This window comes from Ursus americanus, chromosome 3, assembly GCF_024610735.1.
Source record: "Ursus americanus isolate L20-20 chromosome 3, mUrsAme1.1.p, whole genome shotgun sequence".
Lineage (NCBI taxonomy): Eukaryota > Metazoa > Chordata > Mammalia > Carnivora > Ursidae > Ursus > Ursus americanus.
The window spans coordinates 36,556,016-36,572,283 of NC_142129.1; the positions used below are offsets into that span (position 1 = coordinate 36,556,016).

A 16,268-nucleotide genomic window follows, 5' to 3' on the forward strand; every position below is an offset into this window, starting at 1 on the left:
CTTCCAGAAAAGAAAGTAGAGGAACAAAAAGGTTTTACAGTTGGATTGTTTCATGAATTGTGGCAGTAATTTCCTCACAGCAGCTCTTCCTTAAATGTAGCATTCTTATCGTCGTTCCATTCTCCCCCTTTCATCTGTCGTAGTGTTGGATATGAGCACTTTGTCTTTGGCGACTAGTTAAAAAATAAAATAAAAACTGCCACATTTAGTCCCGTGTATTTTAATTTTGATCAAAATAGGGCATGAGGAGTGGGCTATTCCTGATTGGGGTGGTGATAGCAGGTTCCTTTGTGCAAGAAGTGTTTTGTGTGGGCCTCGCAGCTTCCTGCATTTCCCAGGGGGGCACAGAACAGGCTGGTGACAGTGGCAGCCTGAGGACTTCACCGCATAGTTGAACTCCAAATTGAGCGTGCAGTTGCCCATCCCATCCTTGTCCCTGAGGCCCACCCTCGGCACGGCAGGCCCTGGGAGATGTGCGTGGGCATTAAACAGACGCAGCCGCTGGCAGGAGCAGGTGCAAAACAGCCCTGCAAAGGAGGGGGGAGGTCCTTCTCCACGAAGTGCAGTTTGGGGAGCAGGCAGATAGAGCAAAGCCATTGCGCTGCTGTTTCTGAGATAATCTCTAAACGAAGCTGTCTTTAACCTGCATGTTTCCTTTGTTAGGATTTTATCTCCTTCGGCTCTGGAGAGCCGCCAGCTAGTGAGTACCACTCCTTTGTGCTTTATCATAACAACAGCCCCAGGTGGTCCGAACTGCTCAAACTTCCTATTCCTGTGGATAAATTCAGGGGCGCGCACATCCGCTTTGAATTTCGGCATTGTTCCAGTAAGTGTTTATTGGGGTTGGCTTTGTCGTGCTGGGGTAAGGTGCTCGCTGAGCTGTAGGGACAGTATGGGCTAATCTACAGAAAGGATGACAAAGCAGAGACCTTTACGAGGGAGGAATGAAAGCCGATGGAGTCCTGAGAGGTGAGTGGGCTCACTTCTTCTGGAAGAACCAATAATCTCTGTGGAAACATACAGGAAGGAGAAGGAGGGAGACAATACATATTCCAATACATGGAAGTCTATAGGGTTCTCCTTAAATTGATCATTTTCATAAAAATGAGTTTATCACTTCCATTGTGTAGAAAGATTAGGTAGAAAGGGGAGACACAGCATTAAAAACTTGTCTGGCTCGGGGGGGCTTAGGCAGTCTTGACCCATCTGCTGCTCTCCAGCCAGAGCTCACCCAGCTCTCAGACAGCTCAGGGGAACCCAGGAGGACTTTTCTGGGCCTGTGAAATCCCTAGGAAAGCCTCTGATTGGCTCAGATTTATATCTGATTTGCATATATCTGTATCACCGTGCAGTGTCAGTATTCAAATGACAAGTCATGTCAGTCGAATAGGCCTTAGAGATAATGTGAAATAGTTTTTCATTTTACAGGACTAAAAAGCCCAAGCTGTAGAGATGATACAGGATTTGCCCATACGAACATCACTGTCCCTAAAATTGTCATCTCTTGACATCTCTATTTTAATTCTTTTGCACTCTTTACCACCCTCTCAAGCCCCCACTCCCATCTTCTGGTAGCCCTGTGTCCCTGACATGTATCTTAGACACTACCAGACGTGTACATTGTGACTAGAGAAGGTTCTGGTGAATCTTGCTTCGGGAACAAACAGAGGTACAGAGGAATCACATGACTGGAGGGGCAGCAGATTCCTCTCTAGTCTGGAAAGAATGGAGGCATTGCCAATAGATATGCAGTGCCCTTGCCCGAGTGCTGTGTAATTCACCCAGGATTCAGAGAGAGGACGACTGTCTGTTGCAGGGATGATGGCACATTTTGGAATCGGCTCAGGGAGCTCCAGTATTACACTTCGGTGGATGTTTCAGAATGTAGGGAGATGACTAGCAAGGTCTTAGCATTCTTCCAAATTCCCAGAGGAGTGGCATGGAAAGGACTTAGAGTGGCAAAACATAAAGCACTTGGAATGGTGCCGTAGCATTTCTGCCCCAGTCTTTGTTTTAAATTCTCAAACTAATATGAGCTTTGAGCTTTGAGGTAAGAAAAAGATGGAGAAAAGTAAAGATGAAATGAGAGGAAAAGAAGAAAGAGCATGTGGAGAAATTTATTTTAACTCAGAACTTGGAAAATGGAATGAAGGCTATTTTCAGTAAAACCTATTAGATCTCTGTCCTCTTGTCCTTGTATTTCAAACATTGTTCACAGCGTTAGTTTGTTTTTTGAATATTCGTTGTTAAAATTCAGAAGAAACGGCACAAGCATGAGGGGAAAAAAATCCCCATAATCCCATAAACTGAATGATCAGTGCAATTACTTTATCACATGAGCTCCCAAATATTTATCTCTGTGTGTGTGTTTTAATATTTTATTTATTTGAGAGAGAGAAAGCAAGAGACAGAGCATGAGCCAGGGGGGTGGTGGTGGGGAGGCAGAGGGAGAAGCAGACTCCCCACTCAGCAGAGAGCCTGACACAGGGCTCGATCCCAGGACCCTGAAATCATGATCTGAGCCAAAAGGCAGATGCTTAACTGACTGAGCCACCCAGGCGCCCCTGTGCACATATATTTATTCATGAAACACATGTTTGCTGAACACTTAGTATGTGTCAAGCATTTCATTGGGCATTGGAGATACATGAGTGAACACAACTGAGTATCTCCTCTCACAGAGCTTTCCTGCTAGAAAGGGAAGACAGACAATATCTGAGCAAATAAATACATAGCCTGTCAGGCTCTGATAAGTGCAGTAAAGAAGATTAAATTGGAGTGAGGTGCTGGGAAGTGATGGTGCGGGTGTGTTGCTGTTTTACCAAGGGCAGTCCGAAGCTCTCTGATCTGAGATGTATCAGCAACTAGCTGAAAGAAATAAAGGCGTGAGCCTTTGGGTATCTGGGGAAAGAATATTAGAGGCAGAGAGAACAGTAAATATAAAACACTTAAGGTTGAAACATGCTTGGCAGTTTCAAGGAATATCAGGTTTAAATTAGCAGCTGAGAGAGTTTAAAGATGAGGCCAGAGCTGCAGCAAGGGAGCCAGATCCCGTATTGTCTTTTAAGTCATGGGGAAGACTTCAGACTTTGGAGCAACGAGTGCCATTAGAGGGTTTAGATTAAAGGTGAACCTGGCTGCTTTTGTTTGATAGGTTGTAGGCGGGAACAGAAAGACCATTCAAGAGGCTTTAGCAGTCTTCCAAGTAAGAGGTTAAAATGGTTGCATTAGAATGGTAGTAGATCAGTTCTTCTCACAGATGTATTGACAGACTAGATATGAAGGAAGGAGAAAAGTCAAGGATGACCCCCAAGATTTCGGCCTGAGAATGAAGTGATCATTTAATGAAGTGGAGAGGGCAACAGGAAAAATCTTTCTGGAGAGCAAAAACCAGACATTGCATGTGAAATCTGAGAAGTCTCTTAGACATTCAAGATGTGAAATAGACAATTGAATGTGCTCCAAGCTGGAGACTAAAGCTTGAGAAGGACATACAGTTCAGTGCTGTGCTGTAAACATTTCATAACCAGTACTTGAGCTGGGGGAGAAAGGGGCCCTCAATTATAGGATTTGCTGATTTCCATCAAGGAAATACTCCCACCATGGCCAAATTCAAGCTACCAACATCACCATCACTGAACTTGGAGTGGGGAAAAGATGCACAGTGTCAACTCCTGCGAGCCACTACAGGTCCGCTCCAGCATATCCCCAATGCCCATGATTTTCAGAGCCATGACCCCGGATGTGGTTCCTGAGCAGTAAGTTTAGATAGCAAAGAAAAGTCCACAAACGCATCTCGGGGGTACTTTCACATTGAGATCTTGGGAGAATGAGAAGAAGCCATCAAGGAAATTAAGAAGGAATAGCCAGTGAGGTAGAAGGAGAATCCAAAAATAGAACCCAGGAAGTTAATTGAAGAAAGATTTTTAAGAGGAGATTGATCTGCTTTGTCAGGTGCCAGTGATAAATCAAGTAAGTGGAGGACAGAGGGATTATCACCCAGTTTGGCATCATGGAAGTCATTGAACCTGACAAGTGGTTTTAGTGGATTTGTGGTGATGAAAGCCTGGCGCGAGTGAGTCCAAGAGTGAGGTGGAGGAAAGGAAGGGCAGACAGATCTTTCCAGAAACTTTGCTATAAAGAATACAAGAGAGCAGAGTAATGGGATAGTAACTCCAATGGAACGGTGGGTCACAGGAGTGCTTTTTTTCTTTTTTAAGATGGACTTCTGAAACGTTTGGTGCAAATGACTTGGTAGAGAGGACAGACTGATATAGAAGAGCGAGGGGACAAGTGCAGGAGCAGTGCCCTTGAGGAAGGGAAGCACGGGGTCCAGTACTCCGGGTTAAGTGGACAGTTCAGACATACACAGTGCAGGAGGGCCCATGCAGGGGGTATGGGTGGAATGGGTGTAAGTCCTCTGCGCCTGTGCAGAGAGTGAGGGAATGCGGAGGTAGTGGCAGCTTGAGAAGGCAAGAGGATGGATGAAATCCCTGTCTCGGAAAGTGAAAAGGTGAGCTGATTAGGAAAATGTGGCAGATCTGCCTAGCTCAGGGCCCATCTGTGGTTCATGTGTGTTAATTAAAGTAAGAGGAGTATGGTGCCAGTGTAGACTAAAGTGCAAGTTGGGTTTCAGCCCGGTGCAGTTACCTTATAGTAATGGAAGGGTGGAGGAGTAGCGGGTAGAGAGGATTCAAAGTGATTAGAAGGGGGCGCCTGGGTGGCACAGCGGTTAAGCGTCTGCCTTCGGCTCAGGGCATGATCCCGACGTTATGGGATCGAGCCCCACATCAGGCTCCTCCGCTATGAGCCTGCTTCTTCCTCTCCCACTCCCCCTGCCTGTGTTCCCTCTCTCGCTGGCTGTCTCTATCTCTGTTGAATAAATAAATAAAATCTTTAAAAAAAAAAACAAAACAAAGTGATTAGAAGGATGGGGTGTAGAAATGGGAAGTGAGAGTGGGGGTGCTTAGAGAAGGGGTCAGTAAATTGAGATCCCAGGGCACAATTGTTGGAATTGGGGTATTAGAAAAAATGGATTGGAAAGTTAGGAGGCGGAATCCATAAACGTAGGGTGTTCATTAGTAAAGGGGGGTCATATTAGGCACAACAGTCCATTCAACTTATAATACTGATCTAGTAGCCCAAGTAAAAAGGCCCTTTAACTTTGGTATTTATGTTTCTTTTATAACAAAGGACAAACTTGGGGAAACTATTGCTTTGTTTCTTACCTTTGCTAATTTTATTCATTCACAGAATCTTGTTACCCTTACAAATTAAATACCAAAAACGGCACCAAAAAGTCAGATAAACTTAGGAAGTTACTTCTAAGTAAGTCTCCCCCTAAATCATACGTTCCGCAGCCGGCACTCTCGTCGACGCGGAATCTCATCCTAGGGACATTCACTGTGATTTTCACTGAACTTGAAAGAATAGTGATATTTTCCCAGTTTCTCTCTGGGGTTGAAATTAATGACTTTAGAAGAAAATCCTTTGCTAGAATCACATTTTCAGGGATGTCCTCATGCTAGGGGCCAAAACCCAGCGAGCCAAAATTACTGTTCTCTATGTGGAGTCCCACTTCCCTGTGGTTAAATGCAAGAAGCAATTGTGAGGGAATGATGGGCTGCTGAAGTCTCTTATCTGATCTTCAAGGTCGCCATATCTGTCTCCTCCGGCTCAGGCCTTACTGCATCCCAAAGCAGAAGTCTTCTATCAAGTGTAATGCTCCACTTCCACACCTATGTGGGAAAGAATAATCCTCCAGCCCATGATAGGCTGCAGGCCCTGGAACTCCTCCCCTCCCATCTGAATACAAGGAGACAGTCCAGTTGAACCAACCAGTTTCTTTTAATGCTTTCTCCATTTTTGGAGAAAAGGAAGGTTGGTGGAAAGAACTGGAATGGTACTTGAGATCTAGAGCAAGTTATGCGATCTCAATTTCCTTCTCTGTAAATAATTGCCAATGATCCTTGACCTTTCTAGCCATTGTAATTCCTCATTAAATATCTGAACACCTCACTTCCCCATTTCCAGCTTCCAGAATACTACTGTAATAAGCTCTTCTTAACCTATAGATAGCAGTTCATGTTGTTTATCCATGTCTAAGATCCCGGGGAAGTAGCTTCCACAGGGCTGTCTTCACGCATGTGAACATAGGGAAAGTTCTGTTACAAGCCAGGGCAGAGCTTAGAAAACTACCTTTGCATGAGTAGTGAGCAAAACATTGAATTTCACGTTCATTTGTTCATTTGTTTACTTGTTCATTGATTTAGCATATACTTAGTAAGAACCTACTATGTTCTTGGCACTCTTTGAGATACCAAGCTTAGAATAAAATAACAGAAGAATCCAGCCCTCAGTGGTGCCTACGGCTGGGGGCAGAGGGTAGGACATGAAGAGAAAAAAACAGGCAATCCAGGAATTTTGTTAAAACATAATTTAAGATAGTGAGTCCCATGCAGAAAATGCATCCAGCAGTGTCCTTTGCAGGCTGCAGGGCAGGAAGATGGGTAGGAGGGCGGCTCCTGCAGATGGAGGTCTCGCCAAAAAAGCTGCTCTCCGTTGTGTAAAGGGACCGGCGAGTGTGGGTTGTATTTCTGGATGATCACGCTTATTGGCAAGCTATGAGTCTGAACACAGGTGTGTAAATAAGCATTTTAAAAAGCAAATAATTCTTTCTCTCTTTTCTCACAGCAAAGGAGAAAGGAGAAAAGAAATTGTTTGGTTTCTCCTTCGTCCCCCTGATGCAGGAAGATGGTAGGACTCTTCCAGATGGCACTCATGAGCTCATCGTGCATAAGGTAACATCAGTCAGATGTTGGCGACGGGCTGTGATAAACAAGGTTGAATTATTAACTCATTATCTTGTTATCACTCTGGAAAAGAGAAAAAAAAATGACTGAAAAGAATACTCCTTTGGAAGATTGCTGGCAAGGAGTGTGTCTTTTTGAAAGGATGGTCTCTGTGTTCTGTGTCATTCTGAAACCTGTTTTCAAGATGATTTATATCTTCACTTTAACTTAGGTATAGATGTTTGGGTAAGTCTCTGTGTTGACCTTAAAGTCCTTTCTGTTGCTGTGAGAGGATTCAATAACCTTACAAGTAGGTTTTAAAATATTTCCAATACATACATGCTTTCGTATCTAGATCGGACCCACCCCAGGAGTAAATCTAGCAGGGTGATCATTACAAGTTTCTGGTCTGCTGCTCTCACTAAGCAGACAAAGAAATCGTGGTCCTCTGTCCTGACAACATCAGCAGTTGTTACTTTCTATTTTGTGCATCGAGAATATTCATAAAAACATTGGGAACAAAGTATACTGTAGTAGGCAATAAAAAGAAAATTCACAAAACCAGAGCTCCTTAATAGTTATCTGGGACTACTAGTAATAATGAAGTATAGAAGAGAAATACTAGTCACTGTAAAATGTAGAATTAAAAGACACAGTTTTCTCCAATTACTTCTCTTTTGCATTGCTCTGTTTCTGTAATCACATGACATTACAGGCTCTTACCAGCTCGCCGGTGGTCTAAGTGGTCCTGCCCACCTGGCTCTTGTCTCCCTCCAGTCAAGGTTTCATCAGCCGTCAGGGTGACCCACCTAAGGCGCAGGTCTGACTGGGCCGCTTCCCAGTTTAAACCCCCTAAAAACCTCCCGATTGCTGAGAAAATAAATCTCAGAATGTGCAAGGCTTCCAACTCCCAACCGTCTCACCTCTGAGCACTTCTGTTCTTGATACCATGGCCACATCCAGCTCTTTCTAGCTCCTGCCCCCCACTGGCTGCTGGTTCTCTCTGCTCTGACTCTGCCCTTGGCACCCCCAGAGTCATACTTTCCCTGCCTCTCCTCGTGGCTAACTCCTGCTCATCCTTGGAGGCTCCTCTTGGCCACAACCTTCATCAGAAGAATGGTCCTCACTCTCTGGCCCCCACTCCCTGTGTTCCTGGCTGGCCAGCCGCCCTCCCCTGAGTTCTCTGGATATCTGCACACATCTCTCCCATTGTACTCGTAACACTGTCCCCTAATTATCGGATGCTCCCTCGGCTTACTCCAGTAGATTTAGGGGTCCCTAAGAGCGGGACTTTGTCAGGGGTTCTGGCACACCGTAGATGTGCAACAAAGATTTATTGAATGAATGAAAGAGCTACAAACAGAAACTTTCCTTACCTTTGGGTTATTGCTGTTTCTGGTACGCTCATGTATGTGTACGTACGTGTTTCTTGAATCATTTATTGTCCGGTTATTTGTTCAACACATTTATTGACCACAAACAGCAAGTCGGGCACTGTTCTAGGTACTGGAAATGTAGTGGTGAGCAAAACAGTGCAAGTCCCTTCCATTTCTGGCACTTAAGTTCTGTCTACTTCAAAAAGGGACTTAGAGACGCTTACAGTGTTAAGCTACAAAGAAAAAACGCCTTAGGCAGTAAAGCAAACAGAGGAGCTCAGTGTACTAGACACCTGAGATGATCAGTGTGTCTCATCGATAGGTGGGAGGTGCCTTTTGTGAGGCACATGACAGGCAAGGTCTTTGGCTACGATTTTCCAAAAGACATATGGTCTGTGTATGAGTGTTTGTGATATTGCCTCTGCGTACCATTAAATCTTGACTCAGAAAAGGCCGGGCTAAGTTAATTAAAACGGAGCTCCAGTTGCCCAATAACGATAGAAGGATGAATCACTTTTATATGGCACATCAAGTGCGGGCTTTCTCACCTGTGGGTTAGACAGTGTTTTGGGGCAGGTGCTGAGTGTCTAGTCAAGGCCAGGTTGACTCCTCTAAATGAATACAAATAATGCCAAGATTCATAGTTGGTGTTTAAAGACATCCATACGCTTAAAATGCCAGGAGGACAGGTAGCTAGCAGGCCTTGCTTCTCTACAGAAGCACTGAAAGAGTTCAGCTGGTATCGATTCCCAGACAGAGAACCGTTCTACTCTGATATCAGAGGCCTGTCGGGTGCCTGTTGGCAAGGGCAAAACTTTTCCCGGAAACAGAGCTTTGAATCTGCTCACGCCCTTGTACAAATTTGCGTGGAGTATTCAGAATTCTGATCCGTAAAGCATAGGAAAGTTTATTTGAGCTTGAGCAATGTAAAAGGCAGGTGTTCCCAGTGGTCTTTCTCACCCACAAAGGAGGCTCAGGGTGAGGTCTATAGATTGTCTAATTTGGGGCAGACCTACTTTGAGGAGACCCGTCAGGAAGGATTAGCTCCACAGAGGAGCCATAAGTAGCTGTGTTGTCTTATAATTGGGGTTATTCAGTGTCGCTTATTTAAAGAGGTGTGGGATACTTGCCACGTTTAACAACTTTTGTTTTTAGTCTAGTTGATGCCATGGTTGTGTTTTTCATAGTACTGAGCCAGCAAGTTCAGTTTCAGCCTAAGGGCACTTGTAGTGTAATGATTATAAAACCATAGTATGAGCATAATGCTTATGCTTCTTCTGCCATGGCAAGAAGGCACGCAGCCTGCTGATAATTGCAGCCTTGAATTTACTATTTAAAAAAAAAAAAAAAAAGAGGAGGAGGAGTGGTTTCAAATCATTGAGTAGAAAAAATAGCCCATTTAATAAGTACTGTTGAGATGACCATGATGGGTGTTCGGGGGAAAGAAAGAGCTGGATTCCTACCTTGCTTTTTATACCAAAACAAGTTCCAGATTAAGGTTTAAAAAAAAAAACAAACAAACTTGTAACAGCCTTAAAAATATGACTGAACATTTTTAAAACATTGCAGTAGGGAGGGCCTTTCTAACAATGACTCACATGTTAGATTCAGGTACAAAAAAACCCCCCAAAACTTGTAAGTTGTACTACATAAAAATTTCAAACCTCTTCTTGATAAAACCGTCATCATCAAGGCTGAGAGACACATGACAAACTCAGTTACAACACAGTTTACAAAGGGTGGCCGTTCCCAGTTGGCCATGAGTTACTACGGATCGGCCCTGACAAGAGCTATTTACAAGACCTTACCATTCTGCCTACCCCACCACTTCCCCTCTACTTAGAGAAAACAGAAGCCATCAGACAGGAACTTTTCTAACTTCCCGTGTTCTCTCCTTTGCCACCTGCAGACTTATCGGCATCCTTCCCTTCCTTTCTGCTTCCTGTCTCAGAGGATGGGACAAGACTCCTTCTCTCTAAGCCTAATTCTTCCACCTGCTTCCTTCAGGATCCTCCTCCCTCCTGACTCCCTGGAGACCCCACTCTTCCCATTGTCCCCTTTTCCTCCTGCAACTATATCTATTTCCTTTCTTCTGGCAGGATTCTCTCAGGTCATAAACCTGCTCAAGCCTTTTTCTTGAAAACAAAAACAACAAAAATCTTTCTAAATGGCCACACACTCCTCCTTCCCTTCCCATCACCGTCAGTCTACATGAAAAGCCGGTCTTCTGTCTCCGTCTGTACTTCCTTGTGTTCCATTTGCTCTTCAGGCTGCTTCTGTCCCCACAGCTGGAATGGATTTTCTCCCTCGAAGTCTTTAGTGCCCAGTCGGGGTCACATAACCCTTGCTTTATTACTCAGCATGAGAGAAATTAAAAATGAAACACCTATAACATTTTAAAAATTAGATGTAAGCTGATATGCTTAGCATAGAAACGTGCCACACCGAACAGAAAAAAGAAAAAAAAAGCTACGTTAACCTTATAGGTGGACTTGGTCTTAGCACTGAAGGCTATTAATGGGATGTCCAAAGAGCCCCTTCATTCTAAAAATTATACCGGGACGTCATCAGTCTTCCCAAAGTGCCTAAAGCCACTGGCCACTTTGAGAAACTTTCATTACTTCTTTGCAGCGTGTAACACCATTGATGACCCTTCCTGAAAATCCCACATTCTTTGGTCTATTTGACAGTGTTCTCCTGAGTTTCATCCTTCTTCTCACCCTTCTGTCTTTATCCACACCTTACACGTGGGCGTTACCATGGATTTCATCCGTGGCCACCATCTGTGGCTCCTCGGTCTAAAACCATCTGAGCCATTTCCATGGGTTCGCTCACCACCGCGTCTCTGCTGCCGATGGCCACAGCAGATTTCCAGCCCAAGCTTTTACCGGCCTACCGACCATCCACAGCTGGCTTCGCCAGGGACCCCTCAAACTCAGCAGGTCCCCAGCAGTGCTTTTCTCTTGGGTTTTCCCTAATGGAGAGGTCTAGGGCAGTTCCAAGGCTTTTTTGTATTGAAAACTCCCATGCTCCAGCCTTACTAAGGTACGTATCATTGTCTGGATGTACCTGTACTTTAAAAAAAAAAAAAAGTTGTTTTTGAGATATTTTAGACTAACAGGAGAGTTGCAAAAAATAGTACAGAAAATTCCCATATACCCTTCACCTAGCTTCTCCTTATGTTAACATCTTACATAACCATAGCATATTTATTGAAACTAACCTTTGTGCGGTACTTGAATTTCACGAGTTTTCCCGCTAATGTCATTTTTCTGTTTGGGAGTCCAGTCCAGCATCCCACATTGCACTTAATTGCCATGGCCCCGGAGTCTCCTTTATGTGCTTTTCCCCTCCCAGTGCCTCTATAGCTACCATTTCTTCCACATGCTATGCCTCTTCCTCCCTTGCCTGCTTGGTAAGCCTCTTCTTCTCTATGACTGAAGTCAGGCAGCCCCTTCCCCGGTAGGGCTGGAATCCAGTGGCCCTTAACACAACTTTGTCATCGGTATTAATGGTGCAGAGGTCAGATGTATCATGCCCTCAGGGACAGGGACTCTGTTTATTTCCTTGGTACATTCTTAATCCCAAGTTAAAGGACTGGCAAATGGGAATTTAGTGAATTCTTAGTAATATCATCCAGGATGCCTAATCATACTGAAAGAGTCCCTAAAAGAAGGTATTTTGCTGCCGCAACTGTTTAAATCTGGTTGTGATTAACTGGTAAAATATAGTTCCAACTGGATTGTCTAACTTACTGTGTTTTTTAAATTCAATTCAATACTTTCTGCAGTACAGAAAGTACAGACCCCTTAAGTTGATTAATGTACTATAGATTTCCATACCAGTTTATTTCTGCATAAAATGTATCTGCTCATGGCTCGGTCACATAGCTTGTATTACTGCAGATACCATGTTTCTGGAACACTGCTCATGACTGACCATTGCAGCTCTCTTTCACATGTCTAGGATGGTGGGTCCGAAGAATGGCCTGGGGTATGATGCACCATCCACTGCTGTGCCAACTGGTTTTAACCCTGGGCAGAGGAATAGACTGTGAGCCAAGTGGTATCATCTTAAAGCTCATTGAGACCACCACTGCTTCCCAAAGCCTGCGTTTAGTTCTTCTGTAAGAGTCTGAGCACATTTCTCCTGTCGGGTCTGATTTCAGTCTCAAGTGTAGTAAAGCAGAGGGCTGGTTCTCAATTCTTCCTCTCTAATTTGTAATAAATTAACTTCACGCCAGTTTGAGATGACTTGCACAGTTCCCAGCCTATCAGAGGAAACACAGAGAATTGTCCTTTACTGTGACAATGACATTGTTTTGTTCCTCTAATCTGGTAGCAGCCTCAAGAGGCTGTGGTCATGTTACCTTGTTTCTCCCAGAAGGAGTGGCTCAGTTCATTGTTCCCTCATCTTTCATCCTATATCCATCACCCCGGTGATACATTAGCTGTGCCCATCACAAGGGAATGCGGGAGACAGTGTCTCATTATTCTCATGTCCTCATTGCCATTTTCCATGTCTGCACCGGATACGATGAAAACAAGTCGTCTTTATGCCCAAACCAGAACAGTTGTTGTGCGAGTGTCCCCAGAATGCAAGTGATTCGTATTTAACCACTCATCTCGTTGAGGGCTGTGGCCGGGTTTTGCTCTGGTGACGACAAGACCACTTCTCACCTGCATACACGAGAGCTTCGTGGAAGGCTGCAGTGTTCCGGTGGTCAGTCTCTGACCCACAGGCCTGCAGACGCTCAACCACGCTCTTTTGTACCAGCATTTCCACCGGCAATGCCACACCATTCTTTTCCAGCCTCCTTTCTGTGACTTAATGGACTCTGAGCCTCAGAGTTGGGGGGCGGGGTTACTCATTCCTGTTTGTTTGCTCCACTCCACACCCTGGTTCGGAGGGGTACTTCCAGCACGTTCTTTCTCCCAGCTGGCTGAAGAATGCCTGAGGCATTTGCTGCTGACTCTTTCTTCCTCACTGCCTGGCTTTTGCTACATCAGCCGTGCATTTCCTCCTAAAAGGCTAGAGAACCTTGTTGGCCTCAGCTCTTGCTGATACCTGCCGCTGCCGTAGAGGCCTACCTCCTGGAACACCATTTCTCTTCCTCACTGCTCCCCAGCCCAGTTTCTCTTCAGTTGATTCTCTTTCATCAGATGAATTGACAGATGATCTCTAACTCACCTGTTGTGTTCCCAAGCTCCTGGGTCGTGCCTTATCTGCTCCTTCTTGGCCTTGCTCCCCACTGCATCCGGGTCACACCATCCTCCTCGCTCCGTGCTGCTTGCAGAATAGAGCCTAGCCATCTCGCTGTTGGGCTCATAGACGTATGTGACATGCAGCCATTTCAGCTCCACCGACCACTCTGAGCTGCCTCCCAGGGGGTTTCCCACAAATAGACCTTTATTTTTGAAAAGTGAACTTTTTGGTCTTTCTTAGCCTTACCCTTAGCATTCAGTATGTTACCTGTAAATCAATAAGTGTTTACTTCATTATCTCTTTTGACTCCTACTGGACAAAAAAAAAAATCAGTGTCAAACTCCTGGCAAATGTTATCATCGAAAGATTCATAGAGACCCAAGAGTGATTATATGCTTTTCTTTTCTGAATTGATGGATAGAATTCTCCTCACCTGCTCTTTCTGTAAGACGCACAAACACACGTACACATGCACACACACCTAGTATTCTTGGTCGAAGATCTTGATATAACTTTTGTGTCCTAATATTTATGTTAATGGTCACAGTTCTACTTGACTGAGAGGGAGAGTTCAGCTGTAAGAATTGTCAAGGTGTCACAGCTCAGACAAACTCAGATGCTGAGGTCTTGACGGCCCCCAGGCTGGAGGAGAGGGGAGGTGAACCAGTGCTGGTGGCAGTCCTCTGAGAAGGCAGCCACATCTTCTATTCACATGCTCCCCAAGGGCATGACACAGCCGTCACATCTTCAGTCACAGAAGTGGTCAGTCCATGACTACCAGTGGAGCGACGGGAGCGTAGCAAGCAGAAATGCTAAGAGGGTGCCAGAAGGGCTCATGAGCTAGGCCATTATTTGACGGGTGGGGGAATAAGAGCTCTATCTACAGGAGCAGAATTTCTGTGAACAGATGGAGCATAGCATACTAGGGCCAGCTCCGGCTCCTGAAGAGAAGACTTGGAAATAGCTGGACAGTATGTCCGTCGTGTTTGCGAGAGACTTCAGTCACAGTAAGTGGTGGTTAGACAGATGGAGCACAAGGCAGGCGAGGGACGGCAGACCAGAGCGTGTTCCTGACCCCACAGACCAGATCCAGGCAGGAAATGGGGGCAGTGTGGGGTGCTGTGACTCATGCTGGGACTTGGGGTGGTCCAAGCCCTGATACCAAGAACAAAACGGGGGGGGGGGGGGTGGCAGTCAAGGGTTCCAGAACATTACTTTGCCTAAGCACTTTTTCTGAAAAAGGCATTTGAAGTGTTCACTTTTTAATGATTCTCTAAACTGTATATGTGCGTTTCATGCGCTCTGCTGCTGTCTCTATGAAATATCTCCCAATAGTAAAAGAAAGCATTTGGAGTTGTAATGTTAGAAGAGAATTATAGAGGCTCTTTATTGTGTTTATAGGTACTCCTGTTACTGGGCAGGTGTGCTAGTAAGAACATCTTGTAGTAGTGTGATTCTTTTTCTCTGAACTTGTTAGGTCTTTCCTAAAGATTTATTATTTAAACTTAAAAAAAAAAAATTTATGAATCACACACAGTGCTATAGGATACCGAAGGATTCTGTGCTTAAACTCCTGCCTGTTACCAAGACACAAGCCTTGAAGATACTTAAATAAATAAAGTTCATGTGAATTTTTAAATTTACACTCAAAATAACCTAAGTTATACCAGTTCTATATCTGTTAAAATATTTTTTTCAGAATTGTAGTTTAAAATCACTTTTGTCATTATAAGGAAGTATGGAGATAATTCACAATAAAAACAAAATACTCTCATTACCTAGGTGATGTTAACTATTAATCCTCTAGTGTATATCCTTCTAAATATTTTTCTCTGTGTGGATTTTTGACCCAAATGATATTATAGAGCAGTTTTAGGCTTATAATAAAATTGAGAGGAGGATATAAATTTCTCATTTGCCCACCTGCCCACATGAACGGCCTCTCCCATTATCAACCTCACTCACCAGAATGGTACTTTTTTTTTTTTAAATCAAGGGTGAGCCTACATTGACATATCATAATCACCCAAAGTCCATAGTTTACCTTAAGATTCACTCTTGGTGTAGTACATTCTGGGGGTTTGGACAAATGAATAAAGGACATACGGCCACTATAATATCATACTGCCCTAAAAATCCTCTGTGCTCTGCCTATTCATCCCTGCCCCACTGGCCTCTAGCAACCACTCATCTTTTTACCGTCTCCATAGTTTTGCCTTTTCCAGAATGTCGTATAGTTGGAATCATACAGCAGCCTTCTCAGACTGACTTCTTTCACTTAGTAATATGCATTTAAGTTTTCTACATGTCTTTTCATGACTCCATTGCTCATTTCTTTTTAGTGCTGAGTAGTATTCCACTGTCTGGGTGTACCACGGTTTATCCGTTTACCTACTGAAGGACATCTCAGTTGCTTCTTAATATTTATATTTTGTCACCTGCTTTTTAAGTTAATGATTTTCTTTTTTTTTTTTTTTAAGATTTTATTTATTATTTATGTGACAGAGAGACAGCCAGTGAAAGAGGGAACACAGCAGGGGAGTGGGAAAGGAAGAAGCAGGCTCCCAGCGGAGGAGCCCGATGTGGGACTCGATCCCGAAACGCCGGGATCACACCCTGAGCCGAAGGCAGACGCTTAATGACTGCGCTACCCAGGCGCCCCCTTAAGTTTATGATTTTCTAATCACTGAATTTTTTAAATCTCATCTAGAACTTAAGTCAGTGTATAAATTTCAAAAAAAAAAAATCCTTTTAGTTCCAAAATCCTTTTTTTGATCCAAATCTGAGACCACACGCCACATTTGGCTTAGATGTTGGTTAGTCTAGAATCTTTTTTCTTACAACATTGGACTCAAAGAGACAAAGCTGGGCATCCTGCAGAAAGTGCTGCCTTCGG

The 16,268-nt window shown here is 44.1% G+C and overlaps 1 protein-coding gene across 4 annotated transcripts in view; it reads left to right on the forward strand.

Annotated features, from left to right (window-relative positions):
* The window catches only part of DOCK4 (dedicator of cytokinesis 4), a 409,713-nt gene that overhangs the window by 258,906 nt on the left and 134,539 nt on the right, over nucleotides 1-16,268 (forward strand). For all 4 annotated transcript variants that reach the window (XM_045792824.2, XM_045792826.2, XM_045792825.2 and 1 more), the window contains exons 15-16: nucleotides 664-826; nucleotides 6,694-6,800. In XM_045792824.2, the coding sequence (XP_045648780.1) occupies nucleotides 664-826; nucleotides 6,694-6,800 (270 nt within the window). The remainder of the gene's footprint in view (nucleotides 1-663; nucleotides 827-6,693; nucleotides 6,801-16,268) is intronic.